Source organism: Cupressus sempervirens, chromosome 10, assembly GCF_028749045.1.
Source record: "Cupressus sempervirens isolate cs-2001-9-10 chromosome 10, ASM2874904v1, whole genome shotgun sequence".
NCBI classification, from domain to species: domain Eukaryota; kingdom Viridiplantae; phylum Streptophyta; class Pinopsida; order Cupressales; family Cupressaceae; genus Cupressus; species Cupressus sempervirens.
The window spans coordinates 333,014,582-333,041,221 of record NC_143127.1 but is presented as its reverse complement, the minus strand read 5'-3'; the positions used below and the strand labels follow the sequence as shown (position 1 = coordinate 333,041,221).

The 26,640-nt window shown below is 31.7% G+C and overlaps 1 protein-coding gene across 1 annotated transcript in view; it reads right to left on the bottom strand.

Moving 5' to 3' along the window:
- Positions 1-26,640, bottom strand: part of LOC149533965 (uncharacterized) — a 217,401-nt gene that overhangs the window by 93,872 nt on the left and 96,889 nt on the right. The window contains exon 4 of the mRNA XM_089805941.1: positions 11,577-11,599. Within this exon, the coding sequence (XP_089662067.1) occupies positions 11,577-11,599 (23 nt within the window). The remainder of the gene's footprint in view (positions 1-11,576; positions 11,600-26,640) is intronic.

Here is a 26,640-nt window from a genome sequence, read left to right as displayed (position 1 = left end):
TTAAAGATTGTTTTGGCTGCTCTTTTTTGTTGTGCTGAAGCATGAAAATATTTAGTATTCTTATCCTCTTGTTGAAGCCATAACTCCCTAGACTTTAGACGCCAATATTCCTCTTCTCTTCCACACAACTCTTCCCACTCATTCTGAATATTTTTTTGTTTAATATATGCATCATTTGTCATCCCATTTTGAATGATATCAGTGTGAATATCCTCCAATTGTACCTTGACAATCTCTTTTTGATTGAAGACATTTTTGAAGATATCTTGATTCCATTGTTTAATGTGTTTTTTAATATGTTTCATCTTCATTGCAAACTGATGCATCTTAGAACTCGAAACAAAAGGTGCACTAACCCACCACTACTTAAGATGCTGGAGAAAATGTGGATGACGAAGCCACATACGTTCAAATTTGAATGAGGATTTACCTTGATAATGCTTAATATCTGCAGCTCGAGTAAGTGATAAGGTGATTGGGTAGTGGTCTGATTCTGGATATGGTAAAATATCTGAACTAAGCTGAAATTGCTGCAATTTCCATTCTTGAGACAAGAATCTGTCAAGCCGAACAACAATCTATGGAAAACCATCTCTCCTATTTGACCAAGTATACTTTCCTTGAGTTGGAGGAATATCCATAAGCCCATTATTATCAACGAAATTGGAGAAATCTCTAATTGTTCAAAGAGGAGGAGAGATACCACCTATTTTTCATCCTGACTCAACACTGCATTAAAATCTCCCCCGAGAATGATTAATTGAGTTTGTTGTGATTGTATTTTTTGAGTCAAGGTATGCTAAAGTTTTAACTTGTCTTGTGTAGAATTTGGCCCATAAACATTAATAATGAGAAATGAGATTTCAAAATTTGAGATTTGCATCATTTGCCAATTTTGATGCTGATGAATGAGTTGGCCTTGAATTAATAAAGGATTCCACAAAACTGCAAGTCCTCCCGAAGCTCCAATACTTGGTGAATGAAAGAAAGATCACTTTGACCATTTGAATAATGTCTTTTCATATGATTGTTGCAAAAGTTTTGTTTCTTGAAGCAACACAATATCTAATTTCATATCATCTATTAATCATTTGATCCTTTTTCTTTTGTTAGAGGCATTAATACCTCTAACATTCCAAGAATTTATCTTCATTGTGGACAAGGAGAACATTTTGTTCTCCTTGTCACTCTCTTAGAAACCACAAACTTGTCATCCAAAGTAGTTTTAATACCAGTGGCAATTTCAATTCTAGTCTTGGATCCTTTAGGCCATCCTCTTGATTTTGGAGTTTTAATAACTTGTTTCAAGGAAATAGATTGAGCAATTGGGAGAGTTTGATTATAATCATAAAGGTCTAAAGTAATTTCTAAAGAAATTTCATCTGTCTGATCTTGCAAAGAATCCTTGTTATTCTTAGTCTGTCCCAAATTAGTATCCTCATGGAGAGAAGAATGATTAATTACACAATCTTGTATGTTGTTATATATGGATTCTTCAATTCTCAATGGGTCCTTAGCAATTATAATATCTTCCTCTGGCCGAGAAGCAAAAACATTTGAAATATTCCCTGTAACAAATGAGTTTTTACTAGCCTGTAAAAAATGAGAAGACTTATGCAACCAAAATTGATATTGCTGAAATAAATCATACAACTGTTTCTTGTTGTGGTTAACACCTGGGAAGTCTTCCTCTTCTGCAATATCAAAAATTATGTTGGAGGCTATTTCTGAAATAATTTGTTCTTCAATTTGATAAGTTTTCCAATTAGCCAATCCTTTACAAATGTTAGAATCTGATGGTTGAATGGGCAATAAAGATAGTGTGTTTGGAATATTCATATGATATGTAATCAAAGCATCTCTCTTGAAAGGAACAATAGCAATCCTATCAGAATGCTCCATCAGAAAAAGAATGGAAGGAATAAGTATTTTTAACAAATAGGAGAACATTGCATCTGAAAATTTGTAATGAACATAAGATGTGGATGTGTCTGGAATGGTATCATGATGTGGAGTATGGAAATCTTCTACTAAAGGACCTTTTCCAGCTGAAATTTGAGGATCTTCTATTAATCTCTGAAATGTTCATAGTTTTGGATCTGTAGTATGATCAGAGCACACTTTTATTGAATCTTGAACACCATTTAGACATTGGGTGTTAAAATGCCCAAGAGTAGATTGGAATCTCTGAATTGTGTCTGCATCCTGAACTAGAATAGGTTGATTCCATAACCACCATGGAAAATTAATCTGAATATTAGATGGGATGATTTTTCTCATATCTAGAAGCACATAGACTCTGACACATAGATATGGTCGATCATATGGAATGAGATCATGCTTCAAGAAGATGCCAATTTTATTTGCAAGAACTTCAATAATATTCGGATCCCTGTATTCTAAAAGCAATCATGGAAAGGAAATCCAAAATGGATAGAACTAAATCTTTAATGATTCTAGGTTAAAATTTTGAATCCAGATCATAGTATACAAGCCATACCCCAAAGAAAACCACCCTTTAAATCTATACACACAATCTCTAGCTTCTTTAGATTCAAAAATTGCAACAAAAAATTGAGATTGTTGGTCTATATAAAACACATCTTTAACACCTATCCAGTTTTTAAAAGCCCACTGTTTAATATCTGAAATGTCAATGGAATCCAAATTGATTTTACCAATGAGAGTAGATTGTGAGAGAACACCAACCGATTCTTGCAACATGTGACTTGGAAATGTGATAGACAGGTGATCAATTATATGCTGCTAAATTTCATGTGTTGTACTATCTGGGCAGGATTTCTTTCACCAAACTAGCCTTTGCCTCTTTGGTTTGAAGGGACCTCGGTTTGAATCAGGCAAGGAGTCTAAATGCAAAGTTTGATCAGTAGCATCAAACAACTTAACAGGGTCTTTACCAAGTGCTTCATTAGGAAAAATCCCTTCATTCAGGGGCTTGGTATTTAGTATGTGAATAGGGGACCTTGGTGGAGTTCCATAACAAATGTCAAGGATGGGTTGCTTGTCAAAATGCTTAGGCCCTAATGAAGAATGACTTCTTTTCCAACTATTGCGATCTTGTGAATGATGCCCTGGACGAAATCGATTTGAATTTGTGGTATTCCGCCTAAAAATTTTGAAGTCCCTCTTTTTCAAAAATCTTTGCATGACCCATTTAGATGTCTCACCAAATTCATAAGAAGAAAAACTTTTCCAATTCTATTTGTTACATCCTTCATCAACAATTGGAATCTTCATCTTCAGCACTGAATCTGGAACTCCATTTTTAGAAGATTTACCTCGATGATCAGTGAAGCATGGATTGACAAAAAAAGGCTTTGGAGGTTGAACCACTGCCTTTACATGAAAAATAGACTTAAAACCCTAACCTGATTTCTTTACAAGAAATTTGCAACTCTAAAATTGGGAAGAATGCATGAAAGCCTTAGCTGGTTGAACAACAGGTGTGGAGGAAAAAATTTGAAGTGGATCCATTATGATCTAAATCCCTATTTTGAGACTTGATTTTATTGTTGTTTACTATAGTCTTGTGCTCTTAAGTTGGCACATTTAGTTTGAATGCTAGAAAAGAAATCTATTTGATGTATGTTGATAAACAATTCAAATATTTGTGCTTCCACTTCTTTGAAGCCTCCTGTTATTGTATCAAATAGGTCATGTGCATTGTATTGTTCCCACATAACATGTTTCATCTGTGCTATCACATTTCCTTTAGGCATTTTTTGCACATTACAGTTGCTCTTGAGCTTTAAAAAAGTTTCAAGAAATCCATTTTGTGTAGAAATTTATATTATTGTACACTTATGACAATCCGCCAAATGTTATGCATTTATAATTTGAGACCATCGTAATCAATGATATGTCATTGTCCTAAGACATTTTGAAAAACACTCCACATGCAAACTATTCGATGCATTCTTTCAAATGTCTCCTTGCTTCCATCTCCAAAGTCGGCCTGGCTCTGATGGATTTAATCAAAGTCATTGTAAGTTCTGGTAAATTTGGCACGTATCCCTCTATGAAAACTTGCGATGAATTTGGTCCCACTCCAAAAAATTTGATACAGAACAGGATATGTAGTGAATCAAACCAGACATTGCCAAGGCTATAGGTGAATAGAGATTAGCTATCATCTCTTCATAGACCTTCAATCATTTAGCTTTGTCACTTATGTAAGCGACCTCCCATCCTTTTTAACTCATGATATCTATCTCTGAGAATAATCTCCCAATGCACGCATCACTAATTGATAAAGAAATGAAGCTCTAGCTCATAACATGGCTGCAACAGATTCAGCTAAAGGTATTATAATGAGACGATCTAAAGCTCCAATCCTCTACAGTTACAAATCCTCCAAAACTTTTAGGTGCTGAGGATCTCCAACATTACCTTGCATTGATGCTAAACTCTGACAACTAGATGAAAATTCCTACGATGGGAAAAATCCTTCAAGCCACAAAAAATTTCCTTCATTCCCAAACCCTCTGAGTTGTTCTCCAAAACCTATATTTGTCCTATTCTATATATATATACTATTCTTAAATTTATTATAAATATTTATTCCAATATCTTGTAATCATCCATAATCACTTAAAGAGAATTACTCTATCGAAGGAAATTTTTACAGGCTAATTAGCACCAAATATTATTGACCCTTAATATATGAAAAAATTGAACAATATATTAAGTAGTGTGACTAATATTAATGACCCCCATGCCTACCACTTGATTAGAATTCCTTAATATTTTAGATATTATCTAGAGCTCTCCAATGCATTTTTATTGGATTGAAATGAATGTTGTGAGCAAAAGTTATGGCCCTCACAAGTTTGAAGGCATTGTAAAGGTCAGTTCAAACATGGGATACTCATAGACCGTCATGTTGTATGATGTTAATGACACATGACATTGTAAACTTAAGATGTGGCCATCCTTCCTACATTTTATACAGTTGACCAATTTTCAAAAAATCAAAAACATCATGGCTTTTTCTAAAAAGTTTAGCATTTCATCTTCATCATCTATATAGTCTGTAGTAAAAAATGACAAAAAAATTGGAAAAATATCACTACATTTTCTATGAATTTGGAAAGAATAATTTTTTTGACATTGTTTTTTCTTTAGTGCATTTTGTCTAGAGATTAGCATGTCCTCTAAACTTATGACATGTGGAAAAAAATTGTGACACAAACTAAACAAGGTAATTTAATGTTTTCATCACTAATCTACATGCTTTCACATATAGGCATATGGATTCATTTAAATTTGACGTTAATCATAAAGTTGTATTTAATGAAAAAGTACATTCAATAGGATTTTTCCCCCATAACTGACCCCATTCCATTAAATACCTTTATCAATAAAACACACACGTGCACATTGCAAATATATGGGGGAAATTTATCTTTATTTTGTGACCCAATGCTCAATAAAATGTTGATTAAAGTACTCACATATGTATTTGACCCAATAACCTATATGAGAATAAGACTTATCATTTACATAAAACATAAAAATAGGTTTTGATATGGGTTGAAGCATATTTAAGTTACACCTTATTAGTTCCTGCCATAGGTAGGATATTATAGCATTCATGGAATGCCAATTTATTTTTTTCTTTAACCAATCAAATCATAGAGTTTTTACAAATGTTGGTACCTTTGTAATGTTATAATTTCTATTTCTTTTATAAAATTTATTATGAATCTTTTATTTCATTCCTTATTAGTTAGTACATTGAACTGTCATGAGTCCCAACAGTTTCTAATAATTACTTTGAAATAAAAATCATATATTTCTCCTCAACTCTCGCCTTTTCCTATTAAAATTATGATAAAATTAATTAATAGTAGGTGGTTGCAATTAAATGCATAAAGTAAAAAATTTGTCATCATCTATTTAGACATAAATTCAATACAAATTTTTCATTACTATTTCCCAAAGTTGTGTCTTAAGATATTCATTATTCTAATTTCATTTTCAATTAATAATAGTCATTTTGAGAGGACATTTTTTATATTCATAAGTTAGTAAACCATGTTAATATTACTTTTTCCTACTATATTTTAAAAAACAATATTACTAAAGGTAGGAACTCGACGCAATGTGTCCTTGTTAGAAAGAAAATAAAATGCGATGGAGTAAGCTTGTGACCTTGCTGATATAAATGATCAGTATTTTCATAGCTACATTTGTCTATTTTTGGAGAGAAATACACATATTCTTATGTATAAGTAGTTTTGAAGAAGTAAATGTTCTTAATATTATGATTATTTTTAGGAAGCATGTTATGAACTCTAAGTGAGTTTATATATTCTTAGAAGAATAAAAAATATTATATTGTAGGTCATTGTGTATGAAAGATATTTTTATGTATTTTTTTAATCAATATTAATGGATTTGTCACACATTTGAAGTTGGCTAAAAATTGTATCCATTAAAAGGTGAACCTCATTATCAACTTGTAGTGTATGGTCTTTATTCTATTATGGTTCTTATTAAATTTTGGTTTTTATATTTTATTGAATTCTATTTATTCAATTTGAAGTCTATAAATATTAAACAATGATATATCTTTCATAGTTACTATAAAAAATCATTATTGTCTAACTTGAAACATTTTATTTTTTACAGAAGGATGTCTCTACCCATTTGAAATCAATGAAAAAGGAACATATACATGCACTAAGTCAAATAAATCAAACAAATCTAAATAACTTGATGAAAATAATAGTTTGTTAGAAATGATTTAGAATAATTGAGAGGGGGGTGGGAGTGTTGAATTAGTTATTCAAGGTCCAAATGTCCTATTCAAACTTATCACTAACTATAGTGAGCCCATTCAACCGTTCATTCATCCAAGCTTTAACTTTTCTAACCAGAAAGTTACTATAAATCAACATGCAAGTATTACACATAAGAAATCAACACAAAACACAGTGATTTATGTGGAAACCTAGTTTGGGAAAAACCACCAGTAACATGCTACTCCATTCTCACTCTTCTAAAGTGATGCCCTGTGAAAGGCTTGCCTTGTTAAAGGCTTACAACACATTGTCAAATGTGACCTTTTTAGAGGATTTATCCACCCTATTAGAAGTGGGCCTAGTTAAAGGACTTTAGAACATTCACTTGGAATGCCACCCTGTTAAAGAATTTATAAATGGCTATTAAACCAACCTAAGTCCATAGGATTTTTAGATCTAAAACAATTGCTAGAGACTATTAGAAAATCTTTGACCTGATTACAACATACAACTTATCTTGCAGATCTCGGATCACGTCTCAACTCAAACCATTGCTTCGCCTTCAATCACTGCAACTCTGACAACTTTCCCTCCTTCAAGCTTAGTCTTCTTGAATCTCCATACTCAATGCACTAGTGCAATAATCTCTTCATGACCACTTCCAAAAGTAGAGCCTTTGTGCTCTTCCTTCTCCTAGATGTCTTCTCTTTGACACCCTTCTAACCACTTCGCAGATTTGGCTATTCAGCATCAACAATATCAGCAGCTTTTGCTTCTTGGTCTATGAATCCTTAAATAGAAGTCTTGGAGTTCCTTTTCCCAATTTGTTCTTCCATTCTTTAATTTCAATTCGTATGGATTGGGTAGGATTCATTGCATCTAACCCATATTTTGTTTCCTCTAAAAACTTCTTAAATAATTCTTTAGAATTCACCCAAAAATCATTTACATAGAATTATGTGTGACCAGCTCATCATCCTTATCTTCCAACTCATTCAAAAAATTCAAGGCGACCACTTTGTTGGCTCAGATTTGGTGAATCTTCATCATTTGAAATAATTTAGCAGCTTGACACTATTGAAATATTGATGCTCAGCACACACTATGTTACTCGGCATCAACTATGTTTTTCTTGATGTTTGGCACCTAAAGATCACTCGGCACCAACTAAGATTTTTTTGATGCTCAACACTTGAACTTCACTCGACACCTGAAGATCAGTCAGCACCAACTGAGAATTTTCTTGACTTCAACTAACTTGCTCGGCACCCACTAATGATCTTAGTTTAAGCTTTGCAGTCACCCTTGTTACAACTTCTTCCTCTAGTGTTTCTAAGTGTGACCAACCTCTGTATCTTTGAGTATTCTATCAATACATCATTTAACCATGGTCTTAACTGACCCTTGCACATCATTACAACATCATAACTCAACCTTTCCCTTAAGTGCTCTTGTTACATCTTGTTGACTAAATCCTCTTCATCAATCAACTAAGTGATAATACTTGGATCTTATAAGAAAATATCATTCCTACAAATAGAAGGTTTGACATCAATGACAAAACAATGATTGAAAAAATTCTCTTAACAACAATCTTCCTTCTTTGCAACAATCTCCCTTTTTGGCATTGATAAGTCAAATGCCAAAAAGTAATTGTAACTTCACATCTTCTTCTACTATTGTCATTGTTTCATTTCTGCTTCTCCCTCTTGGTTGCTACATCCTTGTTCTTTGTTTTTCTCTCTATATTGTTCATCTTTTTCTATTCTAATCAACTTTTGATTATATTCATTTGATCACCAAATCATCAGCATCTAGTTAGTCTCTCACAACTTCTCCCTCTTTTCAAATTCTTTATCATCAATAGTTGTTGATCAGTTTTCTTCTATTTCTCCATCTTTGGCAACAAGGCCAAAGATATATTAGGATCCTAGTATGAAAGTGTAGCTTTTGCAAGTTCATTCAATTTCTCCCTCTGTCACCTTACTTGGAATTTCATCACTTCTATTACTTTAGGCATGAATCCCAAAGTAAGCATCCTCTGCATTAATGTGTAAAATCTTCAATAATCAGCTCGTTTGATGCAAGGCAGTCTTGTATTTTGCTTCAAGTAGCCTTGGCTAGGGATATCACCCCTAGCTTGCCTCTAAAATACTCAAAAGCATCTTTAGGTAGTGCTTTTGTGAAGATGTCAGCAATCTATTCCTTTGAGCTAACATATTCCATCTTCACTTGTTTGTCTTCAACCAACTCTTTTACATAGTGATACTTGATTGCAATGTGCTTGATTTTAGCATGAATTACAGGGTTCTTTGATATATTGATAGCACTTGTATTATCACAATAAAGTATCACAGGCTCAGTTACCTCTTCCTTCATACCTTGTAGAAAATGTTTGATCTATACAATATTGGTGCAAATTGTAGTAGCTGCAACATATTCAGCTTCAGCAGTGGACTATGAGGTGCAATTTCTCTTTTTGCTAGTGCATGTAATCAACCTTTTTCCTAAGAAAAGTGCTCCTCCACTGGTGTTTTTTTTATCATCAATGTTACCTCCCCAATTTGCATCAATGTAGGCTCTTAGTTCAAATTTTTCACTCCTCTTGTAGTACAAGTCAAAGTCATCAGTTCCTTTCAAGTATCTCATGATTCTCTTTACTGCCATTAAGTGATTTTCTCTTGGATTTGTAGAAAATCTTGCCACTATTCCAATAGCTAATGCAATGTCTAGTCTACTATGTACAACATATTGCAGCTTTCCAATCATTGATCTATACAATGTCTGATTTCCTTCAGCAGACTCATCATTCTTGAATAGCTTATGGCCTATTGCCATTGGTGTGCTAACTGGTTTTGAGTCTTCTAACCCGAATGTTTTGAGTATCTCCTTGATGTATTTTTTATTGGGTCACAAATATGCCATGCTTCAATTGATGTACTTGTAATCCAACAAAGAATTTGATTTCTCCAAATATTGACATCTCCAATTCATGTTTCATTTGATCAGCAAAGTCTTGCAAAGAACATCTTTTCCTCCAAATATTATATCATCAACAAAGATTTCTGATATCAAAATATCTTTACCTTTTTCAGCTTTGATGTACAAATTGTTGTTGTCATCTTTCCTCTCAAATCCTATCTTCATAAGATATTTCTGCAACCTCTCATACCATGCTCTTGGTGCTTGCTTCAATCCATAAAGTGCTTTGTGTAGTTTGTAGGCCACATCCCTATCCTTCTCATCAAAAAATCCCTCTAGTTGTTCTATGTAGACTTCCTCTTCTAGTATATCATTAAAAAAAAGAGATTTAACATCCATTTGGTACACTTTGAATCCTTTTTATGCAGCATATGCAAGTAATATTCTTACTCCTTCCATTTTTGGAACAGGGGCAAATGTTTCCCCATAATCCAGTCCTTCTTCTTGTGCATAGACTTTGCATACTAATCTGGCTTTGTTTCTTCTTATCTCACCATTCTCATCATGTTTTTTTCTAAACACCCATTTGATACCAATCACATTCTTATCAGTTGGTCTAAGAACTAGGGTCCATATTTTGTTCTTCTCAATCTGATCTATCTCCTCTTCCATGGCTTTATACTAGTCATCATCTTGTAGTGCATCTTTCATTGTTTTAGGTTCACTCATGCTCAGCAAACATGATTCATTCGTGAGTCTATTCCTTGTCATTGGTCTAACATCCTTGTCACCAGTGATTTGATCTACAAGGTGATGTCTCCTCACATACCCGGCTAATCTTGGTTCTGTTCTTCTTTCCATGTTTGATGCTTCAGCTTTAGAGTCATTTTGTTCTTCTTCATTAGGCACTTCATCATTACTCTCATGTATACTATTTTTAGAATCGGAATATGCATTTTCTACATTCTGTAGCTCATCTTATGAATGCAACTTGACATTCACAGGCTAAGACTCAGTAGATACTAAACTTTTTTGTTGATTTCCAACTTAATTTGCAGCATAGTCTTCAAAAGTCATTCCTTCATAGAAGTATACAAAGGATCTATAATCCTCTGATTGCTTGGACTCATCAACCTAAACTTTTGCATGCTTATCAAAATTTACATTTGCACTTTCCACAATCTTATTAGTCTTAGCATTCAAACATTTATATGCCTTACTTTTACTAGAGCATCCAAGGAATATTCATTCATCACTTTTTGCATCAAACTTGCCATTTCTAGTATCTTGTAGAATATAGCATTTACAACCAAATACTCTGAAATATTTAACATTAGGTGAGTGACCATACCATAATCCAAAAGATGTTGTATTTGTACCTTTCTTGACTTGAACTCTATTCAGTGTGTAAATTGCAGTACTTATAGCTTCTCTCCAATACTTTAGTGCAACATTTTTCTCCATCATCAAGGTTCTAGCACAGTCAATCACTGACCTATTCCTTCTTTCAGAAATACCATTCTGTGTTGGAGTTCTTGGTGCTGATGTTTTCCTTTTGATACCTTTGTGATTACAGAATATTTCAAACTCTTTTGATGTGAACTTACCTCCTCTATTTGACCTTAGGCATTTTAGGTTCTTTCCTATTTCCTTCTCAACTCTAGCCAAATACCACTTAAACATTTGAAATGCATTATATTTTTGCTTCAAAAACATAACAATCATCATCCTGGAATAGTCATCTACAAATAGCATTATGTATCTGTCTCCTAGGTAGCTTTGCACTTCTACTGGACCACATAAGTCTATATGGACTAACTTTATTACTTCTTTGGAAGTGTATGTTTTGCTTTTGAAACTAGACTTTTTCATTGACTTTGTTTGCACAATGTGTTTTCATGTTTCTTCAACTTTGCCAACCCTCTGACTTTGTTCTTTTTGCTAATGTTGATCAGATTATCAAAGTTAACATGACACAACCTTTTATGCCACCGTGACACATCATCAAATCTAACAACAAGACATGTTGCATCTTCCATATCTAGGTAAAATAAATTACTCCTAGTTTGTTCACCTTTTCTTATCAGCTTTCCATCAGTGTCATAGATCTTAGCAGTTTTAGTTCCAAATTAAACGTTGCAACCTACATTACCTAAATGTGATACACTCAACAAGTTGTAGTTCAATCCTTCAACATAATATGCAATATCACATGAGCATATTTCTTCCTTGTATTGTAAGTTTTAACCTTCATGGACAAGTTTCCAAACACTCAAAAGATTGTGACTTTAATCATTTAACATATAGACACTATCAATTTTATTCTTACCATCAATTGTAATAGAACCTCTTCCTTTTATCAAAGGAGTGTTATCACCAAATCTAACAACACCACCATCATACCTATCTAGTTTCAAAAATGTATTCTTATCTTCCGTAATATGATGTGAAAATGCATTATCTATCACATTCATCTTTATTTTTAACATGTTTAATTAGTGCTATATCCTCATTTAGACATATAAGACTCAATTCTCCAATAGTAATGAATAGAATATTGTCTTTTCTTTTCTTTAAATGATCATCAATCACGCCTACACTAGAATAGTAATATTTTTCATGATATTTAAGTTTTATCATTGTAGGCTTGTGTGTTGGTGTTTTCTATGTACATGTACATGAAAAATGACCAATCTTATTACAAAAAATAAAAAATGAATTTTTAGTGGAAATCTTCCTTCATACTTATCTACATATTTAGATGCTCTCTTTGCAATTAAGGCTTCTAACTCTTCCAACTTCATTTAATATTCTTTTATCTCTTCCAAATCCTTAACATGTGTAGATCCATAGCTAGAATAAAATTAAAATTTGAAGAAATTTTACTAAATTCACACTTTATCTTATGCTTAGAATGAGTATATTTAAATATGGATACTACCTTAGAAAAAATTCTACTGAAAATGCATAAAAGTACACAGTTGTGTCACGTTTCAGGTTGACTTATCGGAATGACTAAATTTGAGTATTTCAATCTAAATTTTTTTTTTTTCAAACATATGATATAGATAAATTCATTCTATCTTAGTTATATATGGTCTCACACTTTTACAATTGGAAATATCTATTAAATGCATATTTTATACTAGTTTGTATCAAATTACTAATGAAATAAAATTACTTTAAAAAATTGGCATTTCACTAACTCTTACTATTTTTTATGATATTTTTTGATAATATATAAACACCATTTTATAGAGCTCAAATTTAAGAATATTCTCATATAGATTTTATAGTCTTTTAATTAAATATAGTATATTGTAATTAAAAAATTCTACAAGCACACATTTTAACACTTGAATAGATGTTGATTTTGAGAAAGAAAAATATATTAAATCATATTAAAAAAATTAAAAATTATATGGCATTCTAGTGGAGGGAGTCATCTTCAAGAATGTGTAATGTTTCCTATTGTTAGAATAGATTTATTTTGAAAAATGTGGTGGGAAATGAAAACTACCAATTTCAAGTGAGTTAAAATTTCAATCATTATAAAAGAGAAAATATAGATCTAAAGTCAATTATAATTTTTTATTGTTCTAGCTATATATTTCATCTATAACATAGTCTGAGATCAAAGGGAAATAAGTTTATTTCCATATACTTTTGTGGTGCGAACTAGACCCCTAATTTTAAGCAATTTTCAACAGATAAAAATTTAACTATAAAAATTAGGAAAATATATCAATTGTTATTCAAAATAATTTTTAAAAATTATAATCCAAAACTTCATCACTTTCCACACATTTCATTAGTTTACTTCATTTTCAAATTCTAAATAATAGTACAAGTTCTATGTCATTGAAGGTGAACAGTTAAACTTTTGTTAGCCTTTTTCCTTTGCAAAGTGTGACATAGGGTACATCAAATGCATGTTTTATACTATATAGTCATTTAAAAAGAATAGTACTTACCAAGTAATGAATATTTATTCACCTTATCCATTGTTCTGATTTATTCAACTTCACAAACATTTTTACCACAAGAATGTGGAAATGATATGCATATCTTCCAGACTTTTTCATCTTTGAATATGGTTCCACCAATGCATATAATTCTATAATATTATCTATCACCTTCTGCACATAGGTACTAATATTCTCACATTCACTCATCCTTAAATATTCAAGCTTCTCTTTCAAATTTTGTATCATTTTTTGCTTTGCACAATTGTCTCTTGCATGCAATGATTCTAATTGAACCCATATCTTATGAGAATTCTCCAATTCCATGACATTCATGTGTCTAGCACCTGAAAAAGCACTATATAATGCTTTAATGGATCTCATGTTATTTGGAAGTTGCTTATTCTCATTGGTGATAGATTTAGATATGTGAGTCAGAGGTTCAACATTAGTAATCCTTCTTTATAATTTTCCAACACTCTATTTTCTTTTAGATTAAATTAATAATTATCCTTCTATTTTAATATGCATAATTGGTTACATCAAACATGAGATTGACCTTCTTAAAGGCTTCCCTCATAGATCTCAATTGGTCAAGCTTTCAAAATATGACCAAGTTGTAATAGTAATTATTTAAGACAACAAAGAAACACTTATTAACACCAAATATTTTAATGTAGAAACTATGTTAGGAAAATACCATGGTGGGAATAAAACCCACTAGATAATGTAGTATCACATTCATCTTGTTAAAGATATTGTGGGAATGTGGATACATTTAATCTCACTACGTAGAGCTCATTGCTCAAAGATACAAAAGGGTAGGTAGGTAACTTGGGGGAGGGGGTTAATTAGTTATAACCAGTTATGCTACAAACCTTATAAACACTTTTAAATTATCCTAAAATATTTAGTATTTAAGATAACTAGCCTAGTAAGTAAAACAAACATTCAACTTAAGCATTCAAATAACATTTAACTTCTTTTTATCGAGCATTAGAGAAAAATTATAGCTTATAGCGAGTTGCAACAATAAATAATAAACATGATATATTCATACAACACATTTAGTATGCATAAAATTTTGACACAAGCATTTAACATGAAAACCATGTGAAGGAAAAAACCCATCTTGGAACTAGATACTCAAAATTTTCACTCTTCTAAAGTAAGCTCTATTAGGAGCCAACCTTGTTGAAGGTTACATATACATTATTAATGTGACCTTGTTAGGGGATTTTTACCAAAGAACATCTAAACCTTATCTCTCCTTCAAATATCTAAACAATAACACACTTTAAAGGACATACAAAATATTCAAAAAAATATCACCATACAATGGATATAAAAATAATATTATGAGGTCCACTTGGTTAAGATATTTTTCTATACAATGGTTAGAGAGTAATAGTGAAATGACCTATCAGGTTTTACCACTACATTGTTTGTTAAGGTCTCTTTGTCTCTCAATCTCTTTTCTATTTCTTTACTTTTCTTCCTTTTTATCCCTTCTAGCTGATCCACTTACTGAATCATCATCTTATCACTACTATTTCTTTATCCTCTTAATATAGTTCTTCTCAGTTATCCTTTTGGCAATCACTTTCTTCTTGAACTTCATAATTAATAAGGAATATTGAGCTAATCCCTTAAATAGAAAATGTTTTCTACTAGTATAGAATCTTTGACATTTTTCCATTTAATCACGATTGTCATATTTTCATTAAGGTCAAATTGTTTTAACTTAGATGCTTGAGAAATATAATTTTACCTTGAAATTTATGGTCCAACTCAAATGATCAAACCTCCATTATTAGATCTAGTTATTGACTAAGGCTTGCATTATCCTGTCTATTATTTGAGATCCCCTTGCAACCATTCCAAACTCATTCAATATTGTGCATGGTCATCTAGGTTCCCTACCATTCTATAGGGTCTGCTAGGTACTATTCTAAAGAGAAGCAGTTAATTCCCACCCTGTCGAAGCTTCCTTTGTGGTGATTGGTCTAAAGGCCACTCAAGTTCCTTTTCAAGTTCAACATTGCTCTAGATGAACGAGATCATTCTTACCCCCCCCCCCCCCCTTATTAGGATGTAGCTAGTTGTTCTGCTTGATTCCCTCAGTGGAGTCGTATATATGACCCTATATGGAGTGCAATTGAGCTCATCTTGACTACGCCCCTACTCTTCTAATGGCATAGCCCTAGTGGTGGGAGGAGGCTATGGGGAGTAGATAGCTATATCAATATCTTGAGTGAGTTTCCTAGATGCAAGACACCAAATCCTTTGGATCTTTGAATTTCCTCAATATATGAGGAAGCGGAAGAGGGAAAGGATTTTGAAGATGAGGTTTTTGTAGAACCTATTTTCACTATGGAGAAAAAGGTCATAGGGCCTTTGAATGTCCCCAAGACCAAGGGTGGATAGGTAGGGGAACCTGAAGGCTAGTCTAGAGTTTTGGATGTCCATGAAGATGCCAAATCATCACATTCTAAAGATGTTGAAAGTGGACAAGTCCTAGTTAAATGAAGAGATTTTTTGAGTGTTGAGAATGAACCTGATCAAAGGAGGTTCCTATTTATACAAAGTATAAGTGTGAAGATAAGTACTTTTATGTGATCATTCTTGGTGGTAGAACTAACAATCCAATGTTAGAAAATATTGTCACAAAGTTAAAACTAAAGAGGCAAAAATATGTACATCCCTAACATATTGTTTGGGTGCATAATAACCACAATATCACTATCAATGAGTAGGGCCCAGTGAACTTAAAGATTGGAAGCTACAAGGATAATATACTTTGTGATATCATACCTATGGACATATACCATATATTTCTAGGTATTCCATGGTAGCTTAATAGGAATATTGTACATGATGGTCGTGACAATACCTATACTTAAAATGATAAAGGATTGACTAAAAAATAATATGGATCGATTGAAGAAGAAAGAAGAAAAGATTTATAGTGCTCCCAAAGTATGTTTTGTTGCTCAAAAGTAGTTCTTAGAGCATATAATGTGTGAGCATATATATTTTCTCTAATTCCAAAAGATGATAAAAATAAGGTACAAGAGACACTTAGATAAGTTGTATATTTGTAGAAAGAGTTTACATATATTGTATCCAGTATTGTTCTTGAAGGATTACCACCAATGGGGAAGGTCAGTGACCAAATGGACTTGATTCTAGGAGCTAGTTTTCCAAATAAGGAAATGCACATAATGATGCTTGTAAGAAACAATGAGTTGAGTAGACAAGTACATGAGTTATTAAACAAGATGTTGATTTAAGAGAGTCTAAGTCCATGTGTTGTACCAATAGTATTCTAGAAGCAAAGAAAAATGGCTCATGGAGAATGTGTATGTAAATTATTGATCTATCAACAAGATCACAATTCTATTGCCAAGGATGGATGACATTTTGGACTATTTGAATGGAGCTTTGTGTTTCCAAATGATAGATTTGAAGAGTTTATATCATTAAATTTGGAAAGAGAAGGATATGAATGGAAGATAACCTTCAAGACAAGGGAAGAATTATATAAGTGGTTAGTCATGCCCTTTAGGCTAAGCCATGCACCAAGCACTTTCATGTAGCTCATGAATGAGGTACCGAAGGAATTTTTGAGTAGCTTTATCATTATTTATCTAGATGATATTTTGATCATTAGTAATAGACTAGATCAGCATATCATCCATATCAGTAAGGGCTTTGAGAAGTTGAGGGAGAAAAACTTGCTAATAAATTTGAGGAAGTGTAGTTTTGTGAAGAATGAATTAGTGTACGTTGGATTTGTAGTTTCGAAAGTGAAGACTATCCTTGAATGGCCTACTCCAAGGAGTACCATGAGAGTGAGATCTTTACATGGAATCTATAATTTTTATAGAATCATTATCTAAGGTTTTAGTAGTATTTGTGGACTCTTCACTAAAATAATGAGAGAAGATTGAAAAAAGTTTAAGCGGACTAAAGTAGTAGATAAGAGATTCAATTCTTTGAAATAGAAAGTAAAAAAAAAAAACCTATTTTAGCACTTCCGAATTTTAATAAGGTGTTTCATATAGATTGTGATGCTAGTGGTACACTAATAAGATCTATTTTGAGTCAAGAAGATAGACTTGTTACTATTTCAATAAGAAGTTGAATGATGCCAAAACAAAATTATTTTATTTATCATAATAAATTTTATACTATAGTTCAAGCATTGAAATAGTTGAGACACCATCTTCTTCCTAGGAAGTTTTCTTTGTCTACTGATCATCAAGCTTTGTAATATTTGAATATTCAATGAAAGTTGAACCAAAGGCATTTCAAATGGGTCAAATTTATATAGAGTTATACATTGTTTTGGAACAGAGAATTTGGAAGCCTAATAGAGTTGTACACACTCTTAATTTAAGACAACTTTTCTCAATGGAGATGCATATTTAGGTGGTACAATTAAGGAACTAAAAGTTTATATTTAGAGGATCCTAATTCTGGTAAAGCTTGGAAAGATTGTATAGAACCCATTGTGCTTGACAAGAAAAAGTAGTTGGATTTCATAATCCATAATGGTATGTTGTTCAAAGGATGTTAAGTATGCATTCCAAAAGCTCAATGAGAGAGAATATCATTAAAGAGAAGCATAGCAGTGGATTGGTTGAAAAATTTGGTAGAGATAAAAATCTTAATTTGGTTGTCGATAATTATTGCTAGCAATAGTTTCAAAAACATGTCACAAAGTTTATTCAATGTTGCAAACTATGTCAGATGGCAAAAGGAGTGAAGTAGAATATGGGGTTGTATCATCCATTACCTATATGAAAGAATCCATGGGATGATGTCAACATAGATTTCATTCTTGGATTACCAAGGACTCATAGAGGACATGATTCAATATTTGTGGTGGTTGACAGGTTTTCAATTTCATTCCCTATAAGAAGACTAGTGATATTCATGATGAAGAATTATGTTTTAGAGAGGTGGTGAGACTACATAGTCTACCAAATAGCATAGTTTTAGATTGAGCTATCATGTTTGTTGGGTATTTATATATTAGCAAAGAAATTAAAGGTAAATTTGAAGTTCAATTCATAACACCATCCATAAAATGATGGATAGATTTAATTTTTGAATTGGAGTTTTAGAAACTTGTCGAGATTTTTGGTTGAGATAAGACAAAATGATGGGGGATAAAAAAAAATATCTATGTCACCTTTTAGAATACCAAAACCTATTTTGGTCAAATCTTACTTCTCTATTGAAACTCATTTTTTCAAAAACTAAAAGCACCCTTTTATGGATCTTAGATTCAATATCATTACTATATAAATTTCAATGTGTTTGATTAGTTATACATTGATATAATTTCAAAATATTATAAGTTGATATTTTAACATTTCAAAAGATGCTCCCTCAAAAATGGAAAAAATATTAATTCATACCAAAAAATAAAAAATATATTTACCTCTAGAAGAGAAAGTCCTCCTTAGGATTATGTAATTTGTTTTTTTTTAAAGTGTAGATTTGATAGGGAAGTTTTGACGAGAGGAAAAAACTTTTCGATTCTAGTAAGGTTGACCTTGAGTACTTATAACAAAAAAAACATACATAAAAAATAAATATTTCATTTTTTGTTCCCTAGCTATACATGTCATCTTTAAGATATTTTTAAATCAGAACAAAAAAATATGATTTTCATATACTTGTTTGATGAGAACTACACCCTTTTTTATAGTTGAAAAAGAGACTTCAAATTTTTTTTAAATGAATAATTTTTTACTCAAAAAAATTATAAAAATTATAGGAATAAAAATCATCCAATTCTACACATTTCATCTATTTACATCATCTTCAAATTCTAAACAAAAATACCATTTTTATGTCGTTAAAGTTGAAAAGTTGGATCATGATATCATTTTTCTTTATAAAAGGTCATAGAGGTTGTGCTTTTACTCTAGGATGCCATTTTATTAATGGGAAAAATTTTCATAAACGAATTCTATCAACAATAATTACTAGTAAATCATCACTCCAGAGTGTCTATGGGAGAAGTCCCAAAAATGATCCTAAATTAAAGAACTCGGATAAATGAGAGATAAGTAGTGTAAAGGCTAAAGATTTGTAGACTATTTGAAGAACATCAATGAGGAGGTGAGGAAGCTCATTACAAATATGAATACATATTACAAGGCTAAGGAAGATGAAAAAATGAGGTATAAGGAATTTCAAGTTGGGGATGAGGTTGTGATTCATTTGAGGAAGGAACATTTTTCAATGGGTACATATAATAAGTTAAAAATAAAGAGTTCATGCAAGATAATAAAAATAATGATCCTTGAAGTGCATGTGAAGTAGAGTTTTCTATTGAACTAAATATTTTACCACTATTTAACATTTCAAATATGAGAGAATATAATGAAAGATTGGTTGGAGATTAAGTTGCAGAAGTGTAGTAGAGTATTCTAGCAAATACTTTAGCTACAAAGACAATTTAGGAGAAAATGGATAGTCATGTTAGCAAAAGTACAAGGAACATAACATATGAAGAGTATCTGGTAAAATGGAAAGGGAGGATAGTAGAATAATCATCAAGTCTTGCTTGGGATGAGATTGAGTGTCTTGGTTTTCCTCTAACTACATGAGACATGATGAGTTCACTTCTCAAATTACCTCACGTGTCCAATGTAGGAGCATCTCAGGTATTAGAGGAATCTTTCATCGCTCAAAAAAATTTCTTCTCTATTTAGTGAATAAGGTTTGTCTCGATACAAAGTTCTTTTCCATGGTGCCTTCCTACTTAGTAAGTCAGCCACACATGTTATGAATATCCTAATTTGATACATGAAATTTTTTCTTGGATATATCAGCCTCACTATCGAGCTCAATGTTATATCATGAGCATTGATGCACTTATTGTGAATTTCTTGTGTGGAATTTTGGTATAAAACTTTAGCTATAGTTTTGGAGGACTTACAAGCTCCAAATGGCCTTCCAAGTGAGGCCAACTTGAGCTTGTGTGAGTTAAGGCCATATAGATCAAAAATTATGATTGTGGAATGGGGTTATAAGAGACAATTGAGTCAGTGGTTTACAAATTATAGTCTTCTAATGTTGCCCAGCCTACCAAAATTTCCAAAATAAATGTTATAATTGAATTGACCCAACTTTGTAATTAATTTTAAGGTTGGATAGCCTTGAGGGGGTTTGATATCTAGAAACTTCCAAGACAATGTAAAATTTCCTATATATGGAAGAATCTTTGATTATCTATTACAGATTTGGGTGATAGTTTGAAGCCTTATCTTCCATATTATTGTAAGGAAGGTGGCCATTTGGGTTTGCATATTGTATTTTAAAATTTTGTGATTCCACATATAAGGAAAGCTTTTAAATTGTCTAGGATAGCTTTCAATGGTAGTTCAAAGCTATGTCTTGTAAATGATTGTAAAGAAGGTTGTCATGAGGGTTTGCATATTATATTTAAAAATCTAGCGATTCAACATTTATGGAAATAATGGGTAAGTACAAGAAGTTGGGTTTCACTTTTGGGCAAAAACTCAAAGTCTTTTTCCTATTTTTGGAATTTCTCATCAATTGATGTCAAAATTTGATGCATTTAGAGATTGAAATTTTTTTTAAAAATCAGAAATAAAAATTGTAGTGTTCGTAATCTACTTTTTGAAAATGTAATTTGACACAAATAAATGAATTTTTGTAAATCCTTTTAAAGGAAGTTATCTAACACACCAAAGATTGATGAAAATAATTTTCCTTAACTTTTCCTTAAATATTTTTCTTATTATTAATTTTTAATTCACTATAAAGGTAAATCTTAAAACCTCTCATCTATTGAACACCATAATTTGATCAAAATTTCACTTTTTTCAAAAAAATCTTCATTTTTTTTTAACTTCAAAAGAATTTTATGTAGATTGATAACATCTAAATTAATTTTTTTTAAATTATAAAATACAAAAGTTATTAAGACTTTAGTGAACCTCGATCTATTTTACATTTAGTTACCACCTTTGATTTAAAAATAATGCAAAAATAGTAAATAAAATCACAACACTATAAAATTTATACTTCTGAAATTAGGCCAATGAGAACTCTAATGGGTTTTTGTTTTGTAAAATAATTTGATTGGGAAGACCCTCTAAAAATTATTGTAAGGCATAAATTTTTCAATTTAATACCTTAGCCAAAACTTGAGAGGTCAAGGCATAGGAATGGTCTCACCAAGCCTATCTCGAACAAAAATTTGAGGCAAGAGAAAAAAATCTCACCCCATATTGTAATAAATGGGTGCCCATTTTTAAAATGTAAAATCAATGTTTAAAATGCATAAAAAATCTCCCAAAAAATAGAATATTACAAAAAAAATTAAAATGGGAACCCATTTTTTTAAATTTTATTTTTCCAAAAATGGGTACCTATTTTTTGAAAATAAAAATGGGTGAAAAATGGCCACCCATTTTTTGAAAATAAAAATGGATGCTCAATTTGAAAAAAGAAGGTGCCCATTTTATGAGTTTTGGATTGGGCACCCGAGCCTAATCATGATCTCAATCTGTAGACTTCTATAGAATTGAGACCTAACTTCTTGCTTCTACCCTAATAAGAAGCCCATATTTTGTTCTCGCAAATTCTTGTTATTCCTTGGTTTCAACTATGTGTTTTTGGTATTAAGGGGAACCGCCTTCATCAAAATGAAGTAATTTGTTACTAGTTTGTGGGATGAAAACTAGTGCTCCCCCACATTTTGTTTACTTTCTTCTACCCAGTTGGGTAGGTGTGAGTATTTCTTGTTTGCCCATGTGGGGTTTGAAATATTTTACAATGTTATGCGACCAAATTTTTGTGAGGTTCCCAAATTCCAAATTTTATTTGCAAACTATGTTATTGGATAGATTTTAGACAAGAGGTTGTAATTTCATAGCCATGTTCCAAGTTTGATATTTGGGTTTTTTGTTCACCAAACCATTTTGCATGCTATCTAGAGCATGCCATTCATCATGTTGAGAAGGAATGAGATTTTATTATAATTGGTCTTTTTTAGAAGGATAAAATGGATATATTAGAATGGTCATAGGAATGTTTGGGAATTTTTATATTTAGCCTTGAAATTGCCTTTTTAAGTTAGAATGTTGATGTTAGAATCCTATTAGATTTTGTGAAAATATGACTTATATGATCTTGAGTTCCTTTTGGATTAATAAAAATAGTGTGCCTTATTCTAAATCATGTAGGGATGTTTATATCCCATGATTATTTAAATATTATACCACCTTGGGAATCTTTTCTCTTTTCATAGTGGTTGATTGAGTTTTGTTATTGTACTTGTATTCTCTAAGATGTTGTGCTTCCTTTTTGTTTCTTCTGAATTGCTTTCCCAAGTGATTTTTTTTTTTTTTTTTTGATATTGCACTTCCTAAGTCTAGCCCTTTGGATATTTCTATTTATTATATTTTTTGGAGTTGGTTGTTCCCACCAACATGTACATGAGTGTGTTATGGTGAGATCTTGTGAGATCCAAACTCTTGGCTATACATCTGTTGAGTAATTATTCTTTTTGAGGTTCGTTTGGAATTTGTATGGCCTTATAGAAGTCAATGTATAATAAGAAATGGTATGTAGGGTAGCTTTTTCGAGTGGATTCTCATAATATATTATCCAATCCTAGAAGTAGCTAATAAGGTAACATGGAGAGGTTTAAACAATTGATAATGAAATAAAAGATGTGCTAATAAAACTTAACCTAAGATATAAGATTTATGTAGGAGTTGATGAAATCCAACTCCATTGCTTTCCAAGATCATCTGCATGCAAATAACCTATCGAAGGGAAACCAAGAAGGAAGAGGTGGAGCTTGGAAAAACCCTAAACGGACTTGTGAGAGAACATATTGCAAAACAATGAAAATGTATTTACAATGAAATTGAGATGTGAAAATATAATGAGAGAGCCCGAATATAAAGGCCTCATGGAAGCTTGTAGAACAAGCTGGAAAGTGGTAGAAGATAAGGTTGACAACTAAGCACTCTTCCACAAAAAGGTGGAACATGCTAGAAAGGAACAAACTCTCATGTTGTCAACAACTCATCACTACAACTATTAAATGAATGAATTAACCTAAGTAAACCTAAGTAAATAGAATAAATAATTAATAATTAATTGTTTACTTTAACAATCTACAAATCCATATGGTAGTCATGCCTTTTGAGGGAGGTGATACAAGGACTATATGTCTTAACTATAGTCATTTTTATGCAAAAGTTAATACAAGTGTACAATGTGAGACCACCCAAGGGAGTTTAGTTACCATACTCATATACTACTTGGGATAGTATTTGACAAGTGACTACAGTCCACTAGAGTCCCTATTTAGTATCCTACAGATATTTTTGAATAGTGACCTAAAAACCTACATTTCATTCTTGATCATTTTTGTTCTCTTGAGTTTTTCAAGTTTGTTTAGTGTATGAAAAGAATTTTGTAACTGTGTCTTATGTGACTAGGGTTTGGTTTCTATCTCCAAAAGCATGGTAGGATGGGCCTAAAGGTTCTATGTGGTTGGGATGTGTTTCTAACTATACCACTAATGGAGAATGATGAGTGGAAGATGCAAGATATTGTTGACTTATCCCACCTTCTCTTGTCCTCTTGACCTCACTTTTGTACTTGTACTTTGGTGCAACCTCATCTTAATTTAAGTTATTCTTATGGTGATAGATTAGATTACTTGAATTAGTCTGTGACAAGAATAGATGGTAGATGTATAATACTATCATTCATTACTTGTAGATATACATATATATGTGCTTTAACAATAATATTAAATTAAGTGAACTCCCCCTTAATATCACAAGCATATAATTGAAATAGAGAAATAAAAACAATTTGCAAGATTAGAAAATGGACTTCTTATCATCTCTAATTGTATGTATACACAAATTTTAGAAATACCACATGTGAAGCCACATGGGTATGTGCCTTACAATATTCTATAAGCTAAAGCCACCAATAATCACCTATAACTATTTCAAACAACCCTACATGCGTTCTTTATATAGGCAATTTTCCAATTCCCAAGAAGGTTTGAAAAATTTAGCCCTAACCTTGAGGACTACGAACCCTAAATTATTTTATCTTCAAATTTTATTACATTAGAGTTGGCCAAAATTTTAAATTTTTTTTTTTTGTAAATTTAGATAGCCCAACTTTTGAAGAATTTTTTGTCATAACTTTGATTAGCTATTATAACCACTTTTCAAAAATGACATTTCCTAAACTACAATAATCTAAAAGATAACCAAAATTAGCCAAGGATTAACCTTGTTTTAAAGCCTCTAAGGCCTTCAAAATTGAATTGAAATATTTTGTATAAAAAACTATTGATACTTCACCAAAATAGATGGTATTGCAATGAAACTAAACTAATAGGCTAATATGTCTAAGGTGAACCTCCCCTTATAAAATTAGAATATTCTAAGCTTGAATGATAGACTTACTAAAAAATAGTAATTTTCCAAAAAGGAAATTGTGCACTGATACAACCCTTATTGAAAATGACAAAAAGAAATATTTTTGGCTGGTAAAAGATTTCCTTTTCACCTAGAATGCTCCTACATCAGATACCTAGGGTAATTTGACAAGTATCCCTATCATGACTCAGGTGCTCAGAGGGATACTAATATGGTTACTTACTCCTTTGCAAGGCAAGATTAATCTTCAATAGGTTATCATTTCTATTTGACCATATATTCTTCATATGTCTTATTCCTTGGACTTCTACCAATATGATTATCCAATATATCTTCAGTGCCTTTTGTGGTTGAAGTACTTGTCATAATACTCCACTATACTTACGTGTCCCCACCTACAAAACCTCCTTCATGATATTCTATCATATTTGAAAATTTAGATACTAGTGAAATATTATATTCACTTGACAACTTTACTTCATAGGAATTTCCTAAATCATGCTTCTTCAATATCTTGCATGGTCAAAACAACTTCTTTCAACTTATTTTTTGTTTCTACTAGATATCAGTCCTTCCTCAAATAAACCATGACTTGATCTATAGTCTAAAATTCCTTATACCTCTTTTCTTCATTTCCCTTAGCCTTGTAATATGTATTAATTTGAAAAATATGCTTCCTCACCTCCTCATGATTGTTCTTTAAGTGTTTGTCAAAATCTTCAGTTTTGGGTCTACTTATCTCCCATTTGTCCAGTTTCCTTTATTCAGAAGCATCTTTGTACAAGACTATTTTTTTAACTAGGACTTCTCCTATTTCAACATCTTAAGAATATGATGACTTGGCATTTTCATCTACATGTACAACTCTTACATATCATTCATCTCTCCTATTTGTCCTTCCTTAGAATTGAGGATATTCATAAGCTTAATGACATTCTTCTTCATAGTGGAAACATGTTCCATGAAGGCTTCCTCTTCTTAGTCACTCTCATCTTTCTCTTCCTCTTTTATCCTTATTATTTTGATCATGGAAACAATTGAAATTATTTCCTCTCTAATTCTTACTACCACTAGCCTCATCCTTCTTTTTCTGATGTTTATTTTGGCCTTTGTAAGATTGTCTGCTAGATATGCTAGCACAATCTATAATATTGTCTATTAGATATGCTAGCATGATCTATACTACTTTTCCTAGTCTCAAAATTCTTGTTCAACTTTTCCACTACTCTTAAAGAAAATTGGTATGCCTCTTCAATTCTAGTCATTCTATCCAAACTCATCTCCTCTTGAATTCTTGGCCTAAACCCACTAAGGTAATAGCTAATTTTCTCCTTTTTAGCTTGTCTATGGCATATTTTTATGAGGACTCGATAGAACTATTTTGTATACTATTGAACAGATACTCCCGCTTGCTTTAACCCTTGCATTTTTTTTTTCTAAAAAATCAAATTCATAATTTATGGTAATTTACTATCAATTTAGTTTATCCACCTTAAGATATCACCTTGGGATTTT